Raw genomic sequence first — 25,257 nt, 5'->3', positions numbered from 1 at the left:
GAAAGGTTCGAACTTCGGAGCTGCGACGGCAGTACCGTCTAAAGGCAGCACAGAGAAATTGGATGGAACATTGATGCGTCAGGAGAATCAAGGTTTAAGAACTGCACCTCATTTTGGGTGTGGAGATTAACAATGAGCATAGGTGAGCACAAGGTCGTGGAATGGCATCAAATATTGGTTTTAAATAGATTTTCTAGTCCACGAATGGCCATTTAAAAATAGAACAAATCGATTTTGCATTATTTTGGCTACTGAAATTATAAAGTGGAACTAGCACATTTTTGTATTTAAATGTAGCTACATCTCACATGGGGATAAAACACTTTTCTCCACTTTGTATTAAGCTTATTATTATGTAAAAACAGAAAGAAAATTGTGTAATATCAGTCCGTATCATGTCTGCTCTAATGCAACAACCCATTGCTCAGTTTCCCATCACGTATGCAGCATACAAACGGTGAGAAGAGGTTTGCCCTGTTATTTGTACCAATACATCACTTTTGTGAAAAGGCACATGCAGGCTACATGCAGAGCACTGCAAATGGCGCTCAACCATCCTACATTATGTGTTAACTAATACAGGCACATGTTGGCAGTACCTTCCAGGATATGATCGCAGGCCTTAAAAGCTTCGTCCACATTTCCATAATGTACTTTTCTTTCTGGCTCAAAGTAGGAATTGTTCTTGATGGCGTCCTGAAAAAGAGCACACACTGCATCCATTAGAGCTCTAAAGGGGATGGGGCACAGAGGTGTCTCTCCTCCAGTTGTAAATGTCTCACCAACCCTCCAGTCTTTATGCTGGCTGTAAAGGTGCATCACCCTTGAAGGAATGAGCTTCACACATCCATAGCACTGGACCATTATTTCTTCAGCACAAATGCTGGACCGACTGCCAAGTCAGACCACTGCATTTTCAGTCGACCCCTTTTGCCACCATATATCCTTTTAAATATTATTGTACTGACAGAAGTTCTCTCTCAATCGATGGAACTCTTAGGCTGAAAGAATAACTAACAAACACCTGGAGTTTCAAAGACCATTAAAAACTAACTGCCGTCACACAATTCCTTGATAGCTCCCACCTTTCTGCCACCCCTTATGCTTACTTAGAACTAAAAGATATCCACACCATCAGTGGAGCACATCACTATCACTATCAAAGCAGCAAGACCTACACATCCCAAATAGGTCAGACAACCACCAAACACTCTATGAACCATGCATTTAAAAATCACCCCCCCAGAAACCCAGAGACTACCGGAGAGCTTTGCGGGCCTCATCAGGGCTATCAAGAGCTATATAAATTCTGCAAAAAGCTAAAATATAATACACAAGCCCACTTCCATATTTTATAAGACTGGGGAAGTCGAAAATAAGAATGTATTATAATCAATGCTTCAAAAAGGAAATAAGTTACTTACCTGAAACTCCGTTTCTCCAGCATTGGTATCTTTCATGCTTGAATACATTTTTGCTAGACTGGGAACCCCTGGTAGCATTACAAACAGCAGTACACATATATACATATTATGTTAAAATTGAAACTCATTAAAACTTTACTTAACCTATCCACATGATTATTTATCATCCAAACTCTAGCCAATCAATAATAATGTCTGCATCTTGCCAACTCCCCTGGCTGATGTTATGGCTAATAAAAAGGCAGTATTCTAATTCAAATGCTTTAGTGTTGCTTTGTGAATTGGCTCAAACGGTTTCTTCATCAAGTCCGCCAAAACAGTATTTAGATCTCATTCTGGTGCCATTTTTTGAACTGGTGGAAATGTTCCAAATAAACCTTTCATAAATTCTTCTCACTCTGTGAACATAATGACATTTTATTTGGTTTTCTGAGAAATCTCGAAATTGCTGCAAGATGCACATTCAGTAACAAAAAGGAGAACCCTGACTCTGTTAAATTTAACAGATATGGTAAAAATGATTGTAGCGCCATACACATTAGATTTAATACTTTCTCATATGCCCACTCTACAAACTGTTGCCCTTTCATATTGTACTTCTTGACTGTTGATTGGGCTCTCGCCTTTTTTAGAACCTCTCTATAGATGGACAGCTATCATTGAGCGGTGACTCCCTCCATCCCCCCCTCTTATAACTACCTGATAAGGAAATAGTGTCAAACTACAGCTTCCAATAAATGCACTAAAGACATGGTAATCATACCTTGCAGATAATACCGTCACTTGTCACTGCTACGAAATATTGGGGCCGATTCTGGAACTAGCTTAAGACAAAATCATAAACTTACTACTTTTGGTATTCACAGAAGGCATTTAGTAGTCTTAAATTAGGATTTTGTCTTAAATTAGGATTTTGTCTTAAGTTAGGATTTTGTCTTAGGTTAGGATTTTGCCTTAAATTTGGATTTTGTCTTAAATTAGGAGTTTGTCTTAAATTACGATTTTGTCTTAAGTTAGGATTTTGTCTTAAGTTAAACTTAAGTTTAACTTAAGTTTGTCTTAAGTTTAACTTAAGATAAAACCCTAACTTAAGACAAAATCCTAACTTAAGACTACTAAATGCCTTCTGTGAATACCAAAAGAAGTACATTTATGATTTTGTCTTTAGTTAGTTATGTGCATTGTTCCTTGGAAGTAAATGAACCTCTGGCTTGAACTTCGCTGGCCTTCCTACACACAATTCCAATAGGTATGCATACCAATGTTGATGTAGCCATGCAGGCACATCTAAAATCAGCGTGCAACTCTACTCATCTTGATTTTAACTCTTGCAATTAACAGTATTGGTGGGAACTTATAAACAAATTTCTCTGTCCAATTTATTGAAAATGCATTGCCTTGTGTTCCTGGGAAAAGCCATCTGTTTGCAAACTCTGATCCATTGCAAACATATCCAACATTTTGAAATATCATGTCTATTTGCCGTGAGTCGCATGCCCAATCATGTGTATACATAATGTCTGCTCAACTGAACTGCCTTTTCGTTGTCCACTCCTAGAATGTGCTCCGCCATCAACGTGACATTGTTGGCAATCACCTATCTCCACATCTTCTGCTCTTCCCTTGACAGGAACATCAACCTTGTTCCTCCTTGCTTTTGGATATAATACATTGTGGTTGTATTGTCTGCCCTTATTATTACTTGACAGCTCTTTACTAAATATCGAAAGGCTCTTAGTGCTAGCCCTACTGCCCTTAGCTCCAATACATTTATGTGTAACCTTTTTTTACCTCTTCTGACCCCACACCATGTACATTCATGTTGTATAGATGCACTTCCCATCCTGTTATGGAAGCATCCGTAGTCAGATACATCTTTGACTTTTCCGACTGTCGTACTTGTCCCTTGAAAATATTCTCGTTCCACATCCACCAGCGAAAAGCATTCTTCATACTCCGAGTAACTTTGACTATATCATCCCATCCTTTTCTGCTGCCATTGCCTGCTCAGCTCCTCCTGAATACTGGTCATCCGAAGGCGGCAATGATGAATTAACTGTATGTATGAGGACATAGTCCCTAGAGCTGCTTTCAGCATTCTTACTATTACCTTTTCTTTTCCTGATAAAATTGTCACCTGCCTCATTAGCTTTATGCCTCTTTCTTGTGGTGGAAACACTATCCCTTTTGATGTTTTGAATCTCACTCCCAAAAAACAACAAATCACTGCTTGGCTCCATGTTCGATTTCCTCATATTTATTGCAAGGCCTAACTTCAAGAGAATTTCCTTCGTAAACCTTGTAATTTATTTGGCCTTTCGCAACGCGCTTGCTTTTACAAGCCAGTCATCCACATATGGATACCCCATACCCCCCTTTCTCCTAATAAACGCTGCTAATGTAGCCATGCATTTGATGAAGACTTGAGGAGCTGACCTCAGTCTGAAAGGGAGGGTTTTGAACTGATATTGCTGACTTACCACCATAAAACAGAAATATTTTCAGTGTTTTCTATGAGGGTATAATGAAATATGCATCCTCCAAGTCTTTTGAACTCAGTAGATCACACTTTCTTAACAACAGAAGAACTTCCTGTAATGTGACTATGCGGAAACTCTGTTTCTTTATAAATGTGTTCAATTGCCTTAAATTCAATATTAGATAGTTATCAGTGAAAGTTCCTTGGTTGTAAAAGCTTGTATCTCGCCAACCCGCCTTGCAGAAGTGGGAGCCAGTAGGAGGGCCACCTTCCAGGTGAGAAACTTGAGCTTCTCTTTGTAAATTGATTCACACAGCTGCCTCATTAACTATGCAAGGACTAAGTTAAGCTTCCATTCCGGAGGAGGCGCATGCACCAGGGGAAATGCACGGAAAAGGCCCCTCATTAATTATTTTATGAGACTAGAGCCACAAAGAGGAGGAACGTGAGGAGACTTCCCATAATTGGCAACTGCAGCCAGGTGAACCTTCACTGAAGAGAAAGTGAGACCTGCATTGGCCAAAGAGAGGAGATATGGTAAAATCTTCTCAGGCGGCCGTAGTAGCGGGTGAAGGTTGTTTAGCTGGCACCGGCAACAGAATCGCTTCCATTTTAGGCGGTATGTCTTGTTATTGCGCATACGCTCGGGCTTTGGCAATAACTGCTCTGCACTCCTGCGAAATATCCAAGTCCCTGAATTCTAGGAACTCAGGAGCCATGCGTGCAAATGAAGAGACTGCGATTCAGAGATGGGGATGGCTGCAAGCATCCGGGCATTGACTCAGACAGCAGGAGAACTCCGGGAACCAGTGCTGCCTGGGCCATCGTGGCACTATCAGGATCAGACAACAACTTTCTGTCTTCATCTTGGTTAATATCCTGGTGTTAGGAGGGAAAGCATAAGCATTTATTCCGGCCCATCGCATTAAAAGTGCATTCAACCTCGACCCTGGTAGAGGGAATCTGCTGGCATGATGCTGGCATTTTTTGTTCTCCATTGTTGCGAAGAGGTCTAACACTGGTTTTCCCCACCTTTGAAACACCTCGTCGAGTTGGGACTGCTCCAACTCCCACTTGTGACAAGTGGCCTATGTTCTGCTTAACGTGTCCGCCAGAGTATTGTGCAGACCTGCTGACATGCTCGGCCCTTAATGAGATTCCATGTTGCGTCATCCAATCCCATTGCGCTTGCGCTTCCTGAGATAGTTTAATGGATTTGGTTCCCCCTTCTTTGTTGACATAATACATGCTGGTCGTATTGCCCGTACAAACCAGAATGAGGAGCCGTCTAAAGAGATAGGAAGATGGCTTTGAGCTCCGGCCTGTTGATGTGCTGAAGTTTCTGGGCAGAGGACCATTTGCCCTCAATTTGTAACTCTTGCAGGTGACCTACCCAGCCCTCCATGGAGTTGTCCATTGTCAGTATGAAGTCTGAGATAGTATGGAGGAAGTAAGGCTTTTTACCAGATTTGGAGCATGAAACCACCATTGCAGTACCTCTATTATTCGTGTTGTGACCTGAACTACATCCGAAGCCTTTTGCCATTGCTTTTGTAGCTCCTCTTGAAGAGGCCTCATTCTCAGTCTGGCTAGTGGACCAGATCTATTGTTGAAGAACACATCCCCAGGAGCGACTTGTATATTCGCACAGAAACTGACCTTTTTCTTGATATGTTCTTCGCAAGTCTTTGCAAAAGTACCTGTCTTTCGTGAGATATGAAATTTTCGCATTGGATGGTATCTATGGACGCTCCCAGGAAGGATATGGCTTGACATGGATGGAACAAAGATTTCTCTTTGTTTATAGTGAGTCCCAAAGTCCTAAACATATGAAAGCAGGTGCTTGTAGCTTGACTGGCCTTCTTTGCTGTTGGTGCTTCGAGCAGCCAGTCGTCCAGATACGGGAATACTTGAAGTTCTTGAGATTGCAGGGCTGCTGCTACAGGCGCCAAGCACTTGGTAAAGATCCTTGGCATCGATTTGAAACCAAACATAAGTACTTTGTACTGGTAGTGGGTACCAGCCACAGTGAATCTTAGGAATTTCAGATGCTTGGAAGGATTGGGATATGAAAATATCCCAATGTTGAGTGAGGTCATGAGGTCCACTTCATTAAAGCGGCCTTTCTTGAGAAACTTGTTGAGATTGCCCAGATCCAGTATTGGTCTACATTCTCCTGATTTGTTTTCATTAGGAAAAAACGAGAATAAAAAACGTTTCCCTTTTGCAACATACTTTCTTTATCGCTCCTAAACCAAAGTCTCTATGCGTAATAAGTGACGACGAGTTGGGGGGCACCCATTGGTGGAGTAGTCGGAAAGCGCTGAATGAATTCTAGAGTGTGACCATTGCTGACAAGGTCCAGCATCCAGAGATGAGTTGCGCCACTGGCGGACATAGCTGGAAATCTTTGCACCGACAGGTTGGGGGGAGGGTGGCTGGTACTCTAGCGTGATCATTGTTTCCTGCCTGAGTCACAACCTTGTTGAGGCATTCATTTGCGGCCACCCTGGTGAGAGAAACCAGCTGTAGATGGATGGTAAGATTGGGGATTGTAGGAATGTCGGTATTGAGACTGGAATGGTTGTGACTGCTGAGCCTTCTGGTAACCTCCTTTGTAAGGGGCAAATCCTCGCCCCCTAGCACCTCTGAAGGGCACCTTTCTGTTTTGTAATGCACACAACGACTTTGCGGTGTCCATGTCATTTTTATTCGCCAACAGAGCCTCATCGATGTGCTTTCATGGATAGCCACATCCAAAACCTTTGTCTCCACCTCAGGCCTGAAGGTGGTTGCTTTCAGCCATCCTTGCCATCTGAGTAAAGCAGCTCCCGCCAGTTGTCTAAAACCAGTATTGGCTACATCAAGGGCACAGTCAATGGTTTCTGAAGCTGCACGCTCACCTTCCACTAGTATCTCTCGTGCCTCTTGTAGTGTATCTTCAGGGATAATGTCTGACCACATTTGGCGGTCATAGCGGCCGATAATTGCTAAAGGATTTGCTGTCCTAATTGTCACTGCTGCCATAGAAGAGAAACGCTTCCCTAAAATGTCCATCCTACGCTCCTCCTTATCCGGAGGAGTGGTAATCGGGGTAGCAGGGTTTTCAGAGTGTCTTTGTGCCGCTTGAGAAATTATTAAAATTATTATTATTAAAAGAAACTCATAGAGCGCGCTGCTACCCAAAAGGGTCTCCTAGTTCTAGAGCAGACAACGAGCAGAGGAGCGTAAGCCCAAAAGCAAAAGCCATGAAGCTCAGTCAGGGTAGTTGAAGAGTAAAGTCTTTAGGTTCTTGCAGAACGTAAGCAGAGAGTGGCAGTTCCTAAGAGCTATAGGAAGAGAGCTCCAGAGTTTTGGGCCTAAGTATGAAAAGGAGCAGCCCTTTATGCGGGCCAGGCGAAACCTTGGCATGGTACACAGGGCGAGGTTGGCTGATCTCAACGGTTGGGTGAGCACGTAGGGTGACACCAGACCTTGAATATATGAAGGGGCAAGGCCGTGCCTAGCTTGAAACATATAGCATAAGGCCTTGAATTTAATGTGTTTGCAGACTTTAAGAAAAATGTAATTTGTGGAGCAAATGAGAGACAGAAGTATATCTAGGCAGCCGAAAGAGAAGACGGGTGGCCGTGTTCTGAATAATCTGCAAGCGGTGGATCATGGATTTATCGGCGTACAGATACAAAACATTCCCGTAGTCCAATCTGGATGTTACCAGGGCCTGCAAAACCGTTCTTTAGGTATTCAAAGGAATCAGCCAGAGGATTTTCTTAAGCCATTTGAGAATGGAAAAACATAAGGCTGTGAGTTTGGAGGTCTGCAGCTGAAGTGAAAGGTCCTCATCAATAATGAAGCCAAGATTCCTAACTTTATTCACCGGCGTGGATAAGGGTCTGAAAGAGACAGGCCAGTGGTTAGCTCCCTAAAGTTTGGGATTATTGCCCAGAATCATGACTTCTGTTTTATTTCCATTAAGCTTTAAGGCATTCCTGTTCATCCATTAGTCAAACCTTGCCTGAGTGTGGAAGGATCTAAGTTCTGAGCATTCGATAATGAGAAAATAATCTGGGAATCATCAGCATAAGAGAACAAGGTGAGACCAGAGTCCTCAATCACATCCATCAGAGGCTGAAGGTAAATGTTAAAAAGCAGAAGGCTCAAAATTGAGCCCTGCTGGACCCCGGAGGTCAATGAGTGGGTCTTGGAAGTGTTATTAGTTGATGAGACCTGGAAAGTACGGTCTTTCAAGAAAAAGACATCCACCTTAAGCCAGGTCAACAATGCCTAGTACCTTCAGTCTTCACAGCAGGATAGAATGTAGAACCGTGTTGAAAGCCGCCTTAAATCCAAAAGGATAAAGGCGGCCGTCCCACCGGAGTTGAGTTCTTGCCTAAGGAGTTCAGTGACTCAGAGCAGGGCAGATTCCGTACTATGGCCTGCCCTAAAGCCATACTTAGACGAATGAAGCAGGTTACAAGAAGCGGCGAAGGAGAAAAATTGGGTATTGACATGCTTTTCTAAGATCTTAGAAAAAGCAGGGAGAAGGGAGATAGGCAGGAAGTTAGACCAACAGAGAGAAATGACAGAGACTCGCTTGTGGTGACCAATGAGGCAAGATGGAGAGTCCTCTGGCGCCCTATACTTTATGGGGCAGCTTCGGTGGTATGGACACTGGTGTCCTAATTATTTTGATGCCTTCCTGCCATAAATAATCTATAATTGGTATGGAGCGTACCAACTTCCTTGTGTCTTCTTTGAAATCATATAAAAAGCGTCTGACCGGAATAGGCAGATGAAACCTGTTAGCTGCCCTCTGCGTTATGTTATGAAATCCTCCAATATCCTCCAGAGGAGAATCTGATGGGAGATGCGGAGTAGGGGAGGGAGTTGGTATAACATAATCGTCCCAAGGATCAGGACCAGAGATTGGTTCCGGCAGCTCACCTTCCTCTCTATCCTCGTCCGAAGAGGAGGCACCTGGTGCTCCAGGGTCGGCTGTCCCAGGGTCCCGAATATTCACCGGTGTGCTTGGCGGTTGAGGGGCCGACATACCTGGAGGATCTATTTGAGGTACCAGCCTGTCTGTCTGATTCTGTTGCAGCTGGAACCTCTGCCGGTAATCCGCCAACATAGCCTGCAGATCCTTTATCAGTGATGGTGGCAGATGGGCCATATCCCTGGGGCTCGGCTCTGGCTGAAAACCATATGAATGGTAACTATGACGTGGAGCCCTATATCCCTGCTGGTAGTATTGCATCTCGTCATGATAGTCTTCATCCTCCTTATCCTCATCATACTGACTCTTTACGTGGAGCTCAGTTGGGCTGTGAGCCACCCCATAAAGACCATCATTGTTATCAGCATCCTTATCTTCTACATAGCCCTCTAGCAGATGTGATGGAAGTATGGGTGAAACCTTACTAAACTCTTGCATGGTTGGCCGTAGGAAAGTCTTAGTTACTCTGGTGACTTGAGTAATCGTCATCGACAGCGGCGTCGATGGTGCAGAAACCACAGGAAAAGAAAATTCCACTGCCGATGGTGTTGTCGTTAGCGAAAGAGCGGAGACGATAGTAGACAGTATTGGAGCCTGGATTGCCGTTGTCGTCAATGTAACACTAAATGTCATCGACGAGTGAGGGAGCGTCATAGACGATGATTTCTTGAGAATTTTCTTCTCCACAGGATCTGATGAGGAGGCTCTTGGACGATCTCCTTCCTTCCTGTCAGGTGTAGAAGGTACACATAACGCCGGCTCAGAGGAGTGTTTAGCTACCTTTTATTTTTTTTAAGCCTTGAAGTCCTGGGAAGGCTTGTGATGTTTTCTACTTTCACCTGTGGAACTGCCCTTTGATCTGGCTCTCTCATGGGATGTAGAGGCTCTCATCTTCCTCATTAGAAGAAGGTGACTGGTGTTTAGGGGTCTGAAGCCACAATAACCACCTCCCCTCTCTGTCCTTGAGGGTTTTATTTGAGGAGGTGCGCCAGATCTTACATTCTCTCACCTCAAGCCTAGGATGAAGGCAGTAAATATACTCTTTATGTGGATCATCCACATGGACACTTTTCTTGCCATAGGTTTTACATTTGCCGGAAAAGGACTTTTTTGTCTGACATGATGTCAAGATTTGAGAAAGTTGAAGAAACACTGAGTAGCACTTGAGAGTGTTCTAGAGGGTGCTGGCAGCTGATTGGCTGGGCTCCAACATTTGTTATTTTTTTAAAAAGGACATAGATAGGCTCCTATTTACTTGGCTTAAGGACATTATAGCATATGAAACTTTTAATGCACTGCTTTAATATTTTACTGTGGCACTCCCATCTTGAGCACTGGGAATGATTCAGGCATGCAAATCTATAAAACATATCCCAATACAGGATAACTAAGCAGGGCAGGAAATGTAGAGTATGAAGCAACTAAGTAAGATGGGTAGGTGTGAGCCTAAAGAAAGCAGGAATGGCCATAGGGCATGCATCTGATGGGCGGCAAGGAAAATATTGGATAAAAGGCGGTACCGTGCGGCCAGGGAGCCAGCGGACTCTCATATGTTATCCTCCGGAGTCCTAGAAAATAAAACTCTCTTTTCCATGGCCATTTGCAGTATCACCAGCAAACAGAAAGAAATAACCGCCTGGGGTGAACTAGGCAACCAGGACGCATTGCCTCAAACTCTTACCCCTCAACTACCCCAAAGCTAGACAGGCGCCTTCAGTAGTCTCATCCACAACAGACTGATGGACAACTCTATTCAACTCATTGCATCAAAAAGATTATCTTGATCTGCAGCACATGTGGTTTCCTCCTCTTAGGGTCCTCAGAACCAGTAAAAAGAATCTCAGTTTTCAGCACACTTCAGCACCATGGTGTCTCCCACGCCAAATGGAATGAAATAGTACTCCTCCAGTATCTTCTCTTAAAGTTTCTTACAGAACGGTCCCCTCAGATCATGCAACATACTCTCTATCACCATCTCCCAGGACAGCTGGTACGCTTTCCTCACCAAATAATGTTTCCCTCCATTGGTTTCCTCTCAATATATAGGTATCCTTCACTTACGATTTTGTCTTAAGTTAAACTTAAGTTTAACTTAAGTTTGTCTTCAGTTTAACTTAAGATAACATCTTAACCTAAAACAAAATGGTAACTTAAGTCAAAATCCTAACTTAAGACAAAATCCTAACTTAAGACTACTAAATGCCTTCTGTGAATACCAAAAGTATTAAGTTTATGATTTTGTCTTAAGTTAGTTCTGTGAATCGGCCCCTGTGAGAAGTACTCACATCTTTCTATTGAATTGCCTGAGGAAGGGGATAAACATTCTAGCTACTAGCCAGCCTTCACAGTTGGGTATGTGAAGGTGACATGTCAATTCTAGAAATGGTCTCAAATTAAGAAAAAGTCTCAAGGCAGAATAAGCCTCCAAAACAATCTTGATAGAAGGTGATCATAGTTAATGAGGAAGGCACAAAGCACCAGACCTTTCCCAATAAGGGGCAGAGAAAAGAGCTAGGAAAGAATCTGGAATCAGGAGTACAACAGGAGACTAGCCGAAGTGAGCATAAATCAAGGACAGAATATGTAGCAAAAGAACGATAAACCCAATGAAAAAATAGACTTTAAGTGTGTTGCAATGCACACTACACCAACAGTGGTTTTCCTCTATTTGTAGAAGGCAGGAGGAGGAAATTTTCAGCCGCCAGCTTGGATTGATCACAAATGTATTTCCTAAACTGAATGGCTGCCATCTTCAGTTGGTAAATATAAGGTTTCTGGCCATGACCACAACCTACTGGAAGAAGAAGTAGAAAAGTAATGGAGGTACACGCCTACTAATTTCACAGAATGTGTTTCTTTTCAAGCTGGTCCTTAGAGCCAGGACTTGAAGTGTATGGAATTCATGAACGCCCCCATGGGCCTGAGACCAAACAACAACCACAGCAGGATAGAAGCTCAAAACTCCTCACTGCATTTACCGAGACATCGCTAATCTGTTCACTATGGGAGCATGTGTCCCGCTCTCAGGTAGTCACTTGCAGTGCCGCCTGAGCTTACTGGAGATTAGACTGAGGGACAAGGTGTGGGGTGTTGGCACTGCCTGTGCCAGACATAGAGTGGAGTGTTGAGTGGGTTAAAAAAATGGCAAAGTAATGGATGGAGGACGCCCAAATGCGCCACGGCTAGTGCGCCTCACCTGGCGATGCCCTGCCCCCTGGAAGCATCGATGCAGTGAGCCTGCGAGCGCGAGATTGGGACAGCGGTGACACCCACGGCTCTCAGCGGTTTCGATGTTTAAGGTGGACTGAGTGATGCGTGGCCCCAGCATGTTGAGAATGAAAGGGGAGGCGTATTTCGCAAGCTGAGAATATTTGTTGAATGTCGCACAGAGTGGCCCTCTCAAAGCTGCAGGCAATAATGGTGCTGGGCAGAATTGGAAGCGACGGAGACATGAAGCAGAACAGAGCTGAGGCGGATTCTGCATAAAATGTGGAGCTATAGCTGGATTTGTAGCTGGAGCAAGAGCAGGAAGCAGGAATAGGGACAATCGGGAGGCAGCTTGGGACAGGAGGAGGTGAGCAATAAGAAACTATAGCTGCTGGTATGTAAATTACACTGGACTGGTGAATGGGGAGTAATTGAAGAAGGGGAGAAGGGCCGGAAAAAAATAAGAGGGTTGCTTAATTACGCGCTATCTCAAAAGCAATACTAATTAAACAAAAAATAAATAAACAAAAATTAGGGATAACTAATGGGTGCATCTCAAGTAAGTAGAAGCTGAGGAAAAAACACAGGCTCTGAAGAACTGGGTGAGGAACAGACATGAAGAGGGTGTGTGGCACAAAAGTATGCGCCCAGCAAAACAAAGGAAAGTAACCAAAAACCCTCTAGCAGGCACCAAGACCAGTAATCAGCAGTCAGAAACACAAAGGAAATCATGTACCAAACCAGGCACAGAGAAAACAACAGGTAGTACGCGTATTTTGCAAAACGCCCAATAAAGAATGGATTCGAAAAGCCAACAGCTAATTGCACAGGAGAAAGCACAGTCCCCACTAGGCCAGGTCACCATGCCTGGGTAAGTAATTAATGGCATCAGGCAGGAAGCACTGGAGGCATTTCAATTCCAGATATAGAGCTCTCCCGAGCCAAGGACAGGAGAAGTACATACCAGCCCTGTCTCCTCCCAGAGAATGCCAGCTATGGAATCTTTTTCCACCCCACTCTGCTGCAAGCAGTTCCCGCTTTTCTCTAAGTTGCACTTTATGACAACGGCAGCAGTTCCAGTTACTCCAGCTGCTCCAGTCAGCCGGGCCCCAACCCCATGGCAAATCCTGGCACCTCAAGCTCCTATCTCTACAACCTCCAGCACTTTTCAATCAGAAGACATAGAGGGACCTAGAGATCAATAAAAGCCCATAAATCCGAATCCTCAGAGCAATGGCAGTAATGAAGCCGCTAGGAAATCAAAAGAAACTGACCCTGCTATTCAGAGCATGTTTGAAGTGATTCTCTTTAAAATCAAAGAGCTTCTGATTTCACAAGCGGCAGAAATTGCTTCAATGCATGCCAGTCTCTCCCAGATAGAGGAGTCAATAGGGAAAATTCCGGAACGCTAGGATGAAGTGGAAGAGCGTGTTCCAATCTGGAAGATAAAACCTCAACCTACGAACAGGAATTAGCCCAATTCAAGCATAATGCAGAGGTTCTTGAGGAGAACTTCAATAGACGATCTAACCTATGCCTAGTAGATGTGTCAGAAACTATTGAGACGCTCCTGAAGAAGGCAATTCCAGAACTGGAGGGAGACCTGACAATCACAAGAGCCCACAGAGTTCCCTTCCAGAGATCTCCCAATGCGAGATTTCCTCGCACTATCCTATTGAACTTCGCGGATTTTCGAGTGAAGGAGAAGACCCTTACTAAAGTTATCCTGAAAAGAACATTATTGATGCAAGAAGTACCGAATTTTAGAATCTTCTCGGACATGTCAGCTATGTCAGCTAAGAGACGGCGTGAATTCGTAAGAATGATTGACATGTTCAAATCCAAGGGAGCACAGGCATCCATTTTCAGCAGTAAAAAAACTGAAAGTTCTTGCAAATGGAAAGTTCTATATTTTTGATAATGTCTCAAAAGCGCAAGAACTACTTCAGCAGATTTTAAATTAAGATAGAGCGCCTGGAACAGAGCAAGACATGAGTCTATAAATTCATATCAGATAAAGTGGAACATTTAGTAATGAGTAGTGGGAGGGCTCTTAAAATAAAACATGAATGGGTTGGCGACCACCAGGGCTAAGGTGGCTATTAAGCCTCAAGCAGCAGAAGCGCACAAGGAAAGGGGTGCAGCAACATGGTGCCCAACAATCACGATGGGGGAAAGGGACGGGATGAGAAGTGGGTTACTTCTTCACGTATACAGGGTGGGAAACGCCCGAAGGGTGAGAGGGGTGCACAGGGTGCAAAGGGGGAAAAAAGGAGATAGCTCGTTTGAATCTAAGGGTATGTACGAAATGAAAAATCTACAGATCAATATAAGATGGAATGGAAGGAAAATTTATAACATTTACAACGGTCTGATGAGAGATTTAGGTAGTACTGTAATTATTATGCACTTTTGCACTGGCTGCACTTTAGAGCTAATTTATTGAGATTATTGATATTTGGTCATTTAAAATAAATGAGATTTTTAGGCAGTTTTGTTAATTTTGGGATGCATTTAAAGCATTTTAAGCACTATATTGTACTTTATTGCAGTTTATGCCAACGACAAAGAATCTTCAGCGTTTGGAGGCTATATTCTGGTTAGAATTCTTTTTAATGTTAAATATCAGAAGCTTTGTAGTAAAAGTCAGGAGTTGCACTGGAAGGCTAAACGAGATCCGCCGGAGCCCTCTGAAGATCAAAGGAGATTATGTCTTCAGGGAACCAAAGGATTGTTTTACTAAACATTTATTGCATTGTCACTTTAATGTTTACTTGTCTTAGAGATAACGTTTTTTTTAAGTTGTTTTCCCCTTATAGTATGCAATTATGCAATTATGCATCATGCTCTAAGCACTATGCACTTTATTTAGCATTGACACTTTTTCAGTTATTCAGATATTGAAAATGAATACGCCTTCAGGGAAATTACGAAGCTGCTCATTTCATTTAAGATTATTAATAGCACTGACACTTTATTTTGTAAATTGTACACAAATCTGGGTCGGGGGAGTTCACCTCCCTCCCCTCTTTTCTTTTTCTGCTGTGTGAAAATAGTTATATGAAGTCTGTTCTAGGAAAAATATTTTATAGTTTAATAATGTTGCACTTTGAATGCACTGTCACTTTATATATTATTACTCATAATGCATAGAAAAGATTTAGGAGCAAACAAGTGTATACTAACCCGAATATCTACCTCTATCGGCAATGGCACCTAATCAACAGGCAACTAGAGACAGTTTTAGCATTCTTTCCTTTAACGCTAATGGTTTGAATAATAAAACTAAAGCGAGGGCAGTGGAAGAATGGCTAATGGCATATTCCCCAGATATTATTCTTCTGCAGGAAACCCACTATGTTGCGAATAAAAAGCTCCCATTCAATATACTACAGAAGTCGGCTGGCAGCAGCTACCTATCAACGACAGGTACAGCTCAAAGAGCAGTGGCCATATTTTTTTACAAATTTTTTCCCTTTCAGCCAGCACATTCCCAGATAGACAAAGAGGGAAGGTGGAGATTAGTTAGTGGCACAGTCAATAACACTAGGCTGACCATAGCTATGATCTCCTCCCCCAATAGAAGATAACCCTGGTCCTCTACTGGATCTGTTACATGCATTACTGCTAATTCCCGGGTGATTATTTTAGGCGGGGATTTTAAATATTTACAGAATCCAGGACTACATAAATCTTCTCGGAGGCGGAAAAAAAATAAACACGAGTAGGGGCAATTTTAAAAGAATCTACAATTAAGTTAAACCTAATGGATTGTTGGTGGTCAAGAAACCCAGCGAAAAGAGAGTACTCGTGTTATTTGGCAAAATACAACTCGGTCGCCAGGCCTGACTATTTTTTAATTTCTAAAGAATTGTCTCAAAATAATTGTACTTACATACAAAACAGTTTTTCGGATCATACATTGCTTTTGATGCAATTTAACGGGAGGGGGGAACTGGACTCATATTATTTGTGAATGTCCGAAACTATGTGGATTCCGGGAAAGCATTAATAGATACTGTCATGATATTTTGAAAATCCCCCAGCCACTAGATACCCAGACAATAGTCTTAGGATACTCTACAGGGTTTACAGTTACTATGCTACAGAAAAAACAGATATTAATCCTGGTTTTAGCTGCACGATCTTTGATCCTACAAAATTGGAGATCGAATGACATTCACACCTCAACACAGCTATTTAGTAAATTGAACAGATTAAAGAGCATGTAAGAAAGTACGCTGTAAGTGCCGGCTCCTATAAGAAGTTCAAGGCTTTGTGGGAAGACTCGGATTACATTTTAATGGCAGGGTGCTATGGTCTTGAATTGGATATGCTTTTAAAATATTGGTCAATTATATTGTATAATATTGATGTGAATTTTCGTTCATGATAGACCTTTTAAGTTCATGAACTATGTATGGCTGTGAATCATCAGTTGTAATTGTGTAAATATGCCGATTCTGTTGTTAATTAATTTCTTTCTGTCTCATATATGTACTATGAATAGATGAGCTACCTCCAAATAAAAAATAAACAAACAAACAAAAAAAGTGGCAACGCTGCACCGGCACCACAAGAGTCATATACACAACAGGACGAAAGCCCTGGTGAGCTCAATTTCATGGGCTAATTGTGCAGTAAACTACTTTCTAACTTTATGAGTTGCTAGTTGAATCTTTGAATGACTAGTGTGATTTGTTGTGCGAAGGATACTGCTGGATAAAAACAGATCTACTTTTTTGACTATGTGTATAGAAATAGTTTATGGCCTGCAACCACAAGAAACAGAGGAAGTAACAGTATTTCTGGTTTGTGTAATCAAGGGTCTTTCTTCAACGATAGTTTTAGAGAGTTTTTTTACTCTCAAGTTGTACACTAGTTTCAACAAGTGTAATTTTTATGCTTGGGCAAACCTTTGTGTAGGTCACCAAAATCTCATGCAATGTCTGGCATTTCATGTTACATTTGTTACCCAAATACCTGAAATTACACCATTAGGCCATATTATTTAATTGACATTCCATTGGAGTAAAAAAGATTATTGCAGGAGCATGGGAGCATTAAAGGTGCGTCACACGTAATTATGCATTTTTTCAATGTAAAATTGTGTCGTTGCATCTGAAAATGAACTGAGGACACATTTCATGCTAAGAAATGCACAACATGCTGGATTGGTGTTTCATGTAATTTTACGTAATTTCCTTTGAAGAAATTATGTGAATTTTGTGTTGTGTGATAAAGTTCAATGTAGCATACCTGGAGCAGACAGGAGCAAAAATAGCACGAAAGCCAAAAGTCATGGGCAATACCAGGGAAGCTAAGAGACATCTGCAATGTATTAGTCACATACAGGTGGCCATCGGACAGTTTATGTATGGGAGCACTTGAGCTGAGCTACACTAACCAAGAGACAAATATTCTCCATGTACTCAAACTGATCACTGCAGGTAAAATTGTGGGTAGGTGTAGGATGTCATTTGGGAATCACAGTAGGGCCTTGGTATTTCTCATTAAGGAGTGAGGGGTCTTATACCCTGAATGCACCTGACTGGAAAATAGATTCCAGTGCCGGTGAGAAGGCAGAACTTGATTTATGTCCACATCCTGTACTTTCCTTTGGAATCATGGGACAAAGGTCTGGTAAATGATGCCTAGCACAATATGCTGGCTGGAAGCTTCATCCTTTCAAAAAGGAGGCAATAAATCGGAGTTGGAACAAGGGCTTCACTTGTCAAACACACTAACGTTGGTGTTGTTCCAGGAGCAATGCTTTCTTTGTTATTCCGCAACATCTGTATGCAGCTGACAGCTGAGGTTAGCAATCACGGCCTGTTGGAATTCGAAATGTACGCAGCAGATACTCATTTCCATACCTAGCCTGCAACTTTTGCTATCAGTTGTGAGAAAAACTGCAATATGATGTGTACACCAGAGGCTCAGAGCAGAACAAAAGTGATGGCTGGGGTTTCATTGTTTTGGCCAGCTCTCACCCTAACTTCCCACCACAGTTTGTTGCTGACTCCCTCTCAACCCCACAAGCTAATAGTGAAGAGAAAGATGGCTAATGACATGCATCCAACATGGATCGGCAACACCACAGGATAGTCTATGACAGGCTGTGAGAAGGTTAGACAGAGTTGGAGAGAGCGAGGAGGACAATGGATGAGCTTGTGATGTCTGGTCTCTGTATTGCTGAGGTCCAGCAAAACAGTGACAGCTGTCTGTGGCATACAAGCACGTATAGGGTTTGCATCAAGGTCAATCAAATCTCCCCTTGTAAGAACCCAAACTGCTTAACAAAGGAGGCTGCAATGGCATGGGTCCCTTCTCCGGATCAACTGGAACCAGACGAACTGCAAACTGGTAAGAAGGACTGAAGACAGTATCCTAGCTATCTGCAACACAAGAGTGTTATTTCACTGGAATCCAGAAAAAGATAAATATTGTGATTCAGGCATGGTCTGTTCTGGAAAGGAGTTAGTTAAGCTACTTCATGTAACTTTCTAGATACGATCTATCTGTGTAAAGTTCACAACCTTACATTTCTTGAGGGCTTCAGGAGCTGTGCCTTCCTAATAATATCTACAGACACATTCCACAGGTTAGTCTGTCACTTGTGTTCCAGGGGGAAGAGGCAAGAGGTCTGAGGGCTCACCTGGAATCTAATATTCATTTTGCCCATGTCCTGTTTCACCGACCTGTTTCTTCTACTGTTGCATACTTGAGGAAGTTTTCTTTGCCATAGTTAATGGTTCTCTATGGGATGAACGCTTTTTAAGGAGGTACTGCCATTAATCAGACGGGAAAAGGCCTGCAGAAAGGAAATGGTGGATTTATTGTGGCTGGTGAGTACGGTACTTCCCCGATCATCTTGTGAAATCACGAGCAGACGTAGAGCAGAAGGTATGGATTTGGAGTTGGATTTTGTAGTAGTGCAAGGGGGTATATCTAGTGTCAGTTTATCTCTTTGCTACTCTTTATGAGCCTTGTTACCCGAGGGCTAAATATCTACTGCTTAGGTCTCTGTCTTTTAAAATGATTAATAACTAATTGACTGAGTTAACTGGGAGTGTTACTGTTCAATATGTAAGCAGGAAGTACAGCTTGTCATAACATATTATCTTCATGTAGATAAGGTCAGTCAAGTTAGAATGTTCAACAAACCAAGGGGATTTTTGGCAGGCCCTTAAAGAACAGTGTACTGTATCCATAATCTTGTCATTTCAATTAATAGTTTTACTTTGTCCATGATATGGTAAACTGATGAGGCCTTATGTAAGACCTATTGTAACCACCATTTCGGTTACAATAGGTCAATAGGTTATTGAGATAACTATTTTTATTAACATCAATTGACACCAACACATTCTATTTACTTTTATATGAAGAGTTTTAGGACCAAAGAAAACTGCTCACATTTTTATAGAATATAGTAAGGTGTCTTTTCTATTCAGTATATTTAAATCATAGAGCATAATTAAAAACAAATGGTACTTATGGGAAATGTACTTGCATTGGGAATGTCTTGTTTATGTCAATATTAAATTAATATCTGAGTGAATAAATACACTTGAGTTGAATCTTAAACTAGATGTCAAAAGTACTCAGCAAAATAATTAAACAATAATGAAAATCTCAAGGAGAACTTCACAAAATGTGTGAGGGTCGAAACATGTCGATACTGGTGAAGAAGGAGTTGCTCCCAAGTCTTGTCACAAATTTCAATAATATCATATGTGCAAATTGCACAATTTCAATACAGTGCACACTCGTTAGTAATTTCTCTCCTTGTTCTTTCTCTGTTAACTCTTTTTTTATTGCAATTTCTTTACAGGCTTTTTTGTGTTTTGAGTCCCATAAAATGACTAAATATTATATTTACTCACCATCTGTATACTCAAGATTTTTTGTTACAACATTTTGGCCAGAAAAACATATTGGGATCTACAGCTCAACTTCTTTTGTCTCTTATTATGAAGTGTTATATGGAAGTTCGCTACTTTTGGATACATGCATAGTGTTAGCAGCTCCTTTTCATCCTGCTGTTTTTCCCCTTTTGCGGGTAACCCCTTTTGTGCAGTTGTGGGAATCAGCATTTTAACTTTATGCCAAGTCTTTGTAAAATCTTAAATATCTTGTAAACTCTGTTTCTACCTGCTTTGGCCTATGTGGAATGAGAGATTCTCTTGCCTGAAAACATTCATTTTATTTGTTCAACATTTTATTTGCAGGTTAAAGATACCTTCTAATACAGTCAGCATCTTGTTCACAGGCTGAAGTTAGCATCCTACTCAGCTAGCATATCATTTGCAGGCTGATGTTTACATCTTTTTCTGTCTGCATCTTTTTTCAGACTGAAGATAGCATCTTATTTGGCCAGCATGTTTTTCACCAGTCAAAATTAGTCGAATCCATAATGCATGTGTCTATGCATTGACAAATCCCAATGGTGGCCGAGCTTCTGAAGTTTTGAATTTAGCCAAATACAGTCAAATACAGTCAACACTCACCACATCCAGACACAGTGTTTTACAGTAGCATATGCTGATACTGGAACATGTGCATTAAAATGTGTTTTAATGACACTATATTAAAATTGATAACTTCGACCTACAAAAATATTGCATCTACTAAATAGCTAACCACTGTGTCATGATATAGTACCCTCTGCCATACAATATAAGGATATTGTAAGTCACTGAGATAGTTGATGACCTCATACACGAATGAGGCTGAAGGGCCAGTTCCCTTATAACTTATAAGGTCATTGAATTCCAAGCAGTGAGTTATTTATCCTTATAATACATGATCACACAACACTCCTTCCCACAAACCACTTATATTCTTAGTGTCATCTATATCCAGGGGCCCGGGACCCCATCCCCGGGCCCCGACGACAAGGAGAAGGCTGGGGGAGTTCCGCCACACTCCCCCGTGCTCCCGACGGGACTGCTGGTGTCTGCCCGCCTGAGCAGGCAGACCAGAAGTGCTCGGCCTTTTTATATTGTTTATCAACGAAATCAACGCTATTTTAAAAAATGTAAACGTGGATGCCCCTAAGATCCAAGGTGTTTCTGTGCCAGTGTTATAGTATGCTGACGGCGCTGTACTGCTCTCAAGAACTCCGCGTGGACTACAGCGTCTGATCGATAGATTTTCCACCTTTATCAAGGATAGAAAACTTACTATTAACAAGAGGAAGACATACACTATGACCTGTGGGGCAAGAAGCAAAATTACTAATGCCTTTTTTATTGACTGTGAAAAGGTGCAACAAGTAGATACATTTTGTTATCTTGGTATAACCTTCTCAAAAGACAGAAAATGGACTAATGAATTTCATAATATTAGCAATAAAATGGGCAAAAATTCCTATGGTGTTTTTAAATTTGCGGCAAAAATTGGGGATAGAAGGACCAGGGATATGCTGCAAATATACCAGGCCAGATGTGTCACTATAGCTTTGTATGGGGCGGGTGTATGGGGCCACAGATGTGATCATACCCTACAGAAGGAGGAGAACACTTTTAAAAAAAAGCTCCTGTGTTTACCTCCCTCCGCCCCTTCTGAGTTGATCCATCGGGAACTGGATATTAATTTTTTAAACAATCTTTTATCCCTAAGGCCACTTATGGCTTGGCGCTCTATCTGGCTTCAGGATGAAAAGTCATTTAATAGATCTATAATAGAGGATTGTTTGTCCCTGGATAAATAACGAAATATCCCTTGGCTTAAATATGTTGCTGATTGTTTTATTGAAATTTTTAACATAAATGTATTGGTTGATCCTATTGCCGCTTCTCAAATTCCCAAAGTAGAGCTAAAAGCCAAATTTTAGGTTAACAGAGCGAGGAAGCGGGCTTCAGTCTATGGATCTTTGTCCACTGTCACGTTTTGAAGTAAATATATCATAAAGGAAGGTTTCCCAGTTTATCTAATCTTGGTGACTAGTCCATCCCATAAGTTTGTGTTGACCAGACTGAGGTTTGGGGTAGAACACCACTTAGTGGCACAACCAGACCTTAAGAAACACCCGATGGGGCCGTGTTTGTGTGATGGCGTTTCTAAACAAAGCACCTTGCACTTTTTATTATTTTGTAAACTGTACATGAACTTTCTAATAACCTATTAGAAACCTATGTTCGTCAAATATGGTGTACGTACAGTTAATCAGGCAATGAGTTTAATATACAATTTGGAATTTGTCGATGTCTGTTTTTACACTGCTACATTTTTAAACCAGTCTATCAATGCACGTAAAAGCATGCTATTTTAGGAAATCTGTATGTATTTTATTGAATCCTTTTATTGATTTGAATACTGAATTTTGTAACATTTATATCATGTATTTTTCTTTGCGCTTTTATGGACATTTTAGCATGTACCGAATAAAGCTTCATGAACTGAATTGAATTGACTGTCTGGCTCCTTTTCCCCACTTGTTCTTCCTCTGTTGAGTCGGCTCCCTGGTTTTCTTTGGACTTGGCCCTCGTAACTTTTGGACTGGAAACACGTTTTGGGACCCTCTCCTGTTTTTGCTCTTTCCTTGGTACACCATCTTGCGAAACAGCAGACATTCTACTGCCCTCCTTTGGTGCTGTGACCGCGTCCCCCCTCCGGCCCCACTTAATGGAACTCTGCTCGCCTGGTTTTTTGTGTCTTGACCTGAGAAAATCTACTATTTGTATATATATGTATATAGAGATAACTCTAACCACTAGTATATGTAGTAGACCTTTGTACTCTCTACCATTCCTATTTGACTCTTAGAATTTATCCATTTGTATCTCTTCCTTGAGTGACTTTACAACTTGTACATTTGCATTTTTTTTTCTGTTTGCATCTCTTCCTTGTGTGACTCTACAACTTGTACATTTGCAAACATTTTTCTGTTTGCATCTCTTCCTTGTGTGACTCTACAACTTGTACATTTGCAATTTTTTTCTGTTTCTATCTCTTCCTAGTGTGACTTTACAACTTGTACATTTGCAAATTTTCTGTTTGTATCTTTTATGTAACTCATGTAATCCTGAATCCTTATGTATCGCAACTGGTTCTTATGTAAAGCGTTCTGACACCTTCGGGTAATGTTCGCCCTACATAAAATCGCATTAAATAAAAATAAATAAAATAAATAAAAATGGAGCAGGGGTTCGCAAAAAGAAACCTGCTCTAGTTAACACGCCCATAATACGTACTAACAGTAAGTAGTAATAGAACCTAATGTGCACCTTACACAAACAAGAGGGAAATAGCTTTGTGCATGTTTGCACTAATGTTAAATAATATATGAAAGAACTTAAAATTATTTGCAGTGTGCTTTGAAGGAAACGGAAAATAATGCGTGACTAGGTCGCATGTTCATTTCGTAGTTTGCATGTTACATCTTACCTTAGAATAATATATAATGCAGCTTTTTGTTTAAAGCTTATGCTAGGTAACGCTAACAAGGAATAGGCAAAGGTGGGTGGTAAACAATGAAAATTGCACTATCATATAATTAATGAATGTTCATATTCTATTTGATATAGTGAGCTGGATGAAACACCATTTTCCTTAAATTAGCCAAATAAGGGAGGGGGTGAACAAAGGAGTGATTCTGATCTGTCAGAGGCAAGACAGACGCGCTGTGCACAGTACAAGAGATGCACAAGTTGAAGGCCAATGTGATGATTGACTGCTAAGTGATGTGACCAACCGTGGGACCGGAGACTCATTCCGCGGATGATGCTAAAATTTATGAATCAAGAATATTTAAATGTATCTTGTGTAGAAATCGTGAGCATGAGTCAAGAAACCAAGTGAGGGAAAGGATGTAGAACAATAAAATGACTAAATTATAGGTGAAGTCACAGTGGTGTGACAACACCACCTCCAAAAGCCACCAATCCCCTGTCGAGTTTCATAAAATGTTTCAAATAATGTGGGGCAGACATGTAGGTTTTAGGGTATAACTGGGGTGCCTTTAGGGGGTGTGGTTTAGACTTGCGGGGAGGAAGAGAAGACGGGTGGATGTGTCGCTGATCGTAGATATGCAGAGAGGCCTAGCTGTTCCTGTCCCTGTCCTGCTCTTGGGTTCTGAATCTTTGTTCCCTGACTCTATTTCGGGGAACCCCCACCATCACCTAGGCAGAGGGGGTAGTTTTCTATAGACCATTAGGTTTGTATCATTCCGACTCATTCTTGCAAATTACTTGCAAATGTATTCTGTCACTGAAACTTTTGTCTCTTCATCTATCCACTCCGTCATAGATACATTGATATGTGATATAAGAGATGAAACTACTGTCTCTTCATCTATCTCCTCTGTTAGGTATATGTTATTTTGCATTTGATTTTGCTGAAACTTTTTACTCTTAATCTATCCACTCCTTCATGCATAATGTCATTGCCTGTATGATGAGTTTGTATTCATTTGAAAATGCTGATGTTTTCTCTCCCATTGTGAGTTTCATTATTTGCATTTTGTGACTGTATGCATTGAGCATTTGAAATCATTTTGAGATAAAGCTTTAATAACTTTACCGAGAGTCTGTGATTATTTACCTATTAATTCCCAGGACTCTTTATTAGCTCCCTCTTTTGCAGCTTTGGCTAGAAGGACTAGTATTACTCCAATAATAGAGAGGTCCTGCAGGGATTCCACGGATGTTAATGACTTATTACCACTAACCGCAAGGTTATCCATGACTCCCTCCCTATCTCCTAGTAACGAGATTGGTGATTCCACTCCCCCACATGAGGATGCACCAGATAATGAGGATGCCCCAGATAATGAGGGTCAAGATGCTTTGGGAAGCCCAATCCCTATTGTAAATATTAGTGATAGCCCCTGTATTAGAACTAGAGGGCAGAAGGCTAGACTTAAACAAAAACATATTGCCAGAGAAAGGCAATCTAGCAAGTTAAATAAAAACAACAAAAGGAATTCTAAACTTAAAAGAACTAAAAGTATAGAACAGTTAAATAGGAGCATAGGGAGTGAGATGAATGACCATCCAGCGACAACTCCTTCTCATACTACTAATAGGGACTTAAATGATGAACCTTTCTGGGAGAGAATGGAGACTTTAATAATGACCCTCTTTGAGCCTATTACTCTAAAAGTTAATAACATAGAATCCAGGCTTTCCAATATCGAGGGTAAA

At 41.4% G+C, this 25,257-nt stretch overlaps 1 protein-coding gene across 1 annotated transcript in view; it reads right to left on the bottom strand.

Annotated features, from left to right (window-relative positions):
- LOC144822537 (aldehyde oxidase 1-like) overlaps positions 1-25,257 on the bottom strand; it is a 661,088-nt gene that overhangs the window by 334,423 nt on the left and 301,408 nt on the right. Inside the window, exon 20 of the mRNA XM_078680183.1 lies at positions 600-696. Within this exon, the coding sequence (XP_078536309.1) occupies positions 600-696 (97 nt within the window). The remainder of the gene's footprint in view (positions 1-599; positions 697-25,257) is intronic.

Source organism: Lissotriton helveticus, chromosome 3_1 (assembly GCF_964261635.1).
Source record: "Lissotriton helveticus chromosome 3_1, aLisHel1.1, whole genome shotgun sequence".
NCBI lineage: Eukaryota > Metazoa > Chordata > Amphibia > Caudata > Salamandridae > Lissotriton > Lissotriton helveticus.
This window is presented reverse-complemented; position numbering and strand designations above follow the sequence as displayed.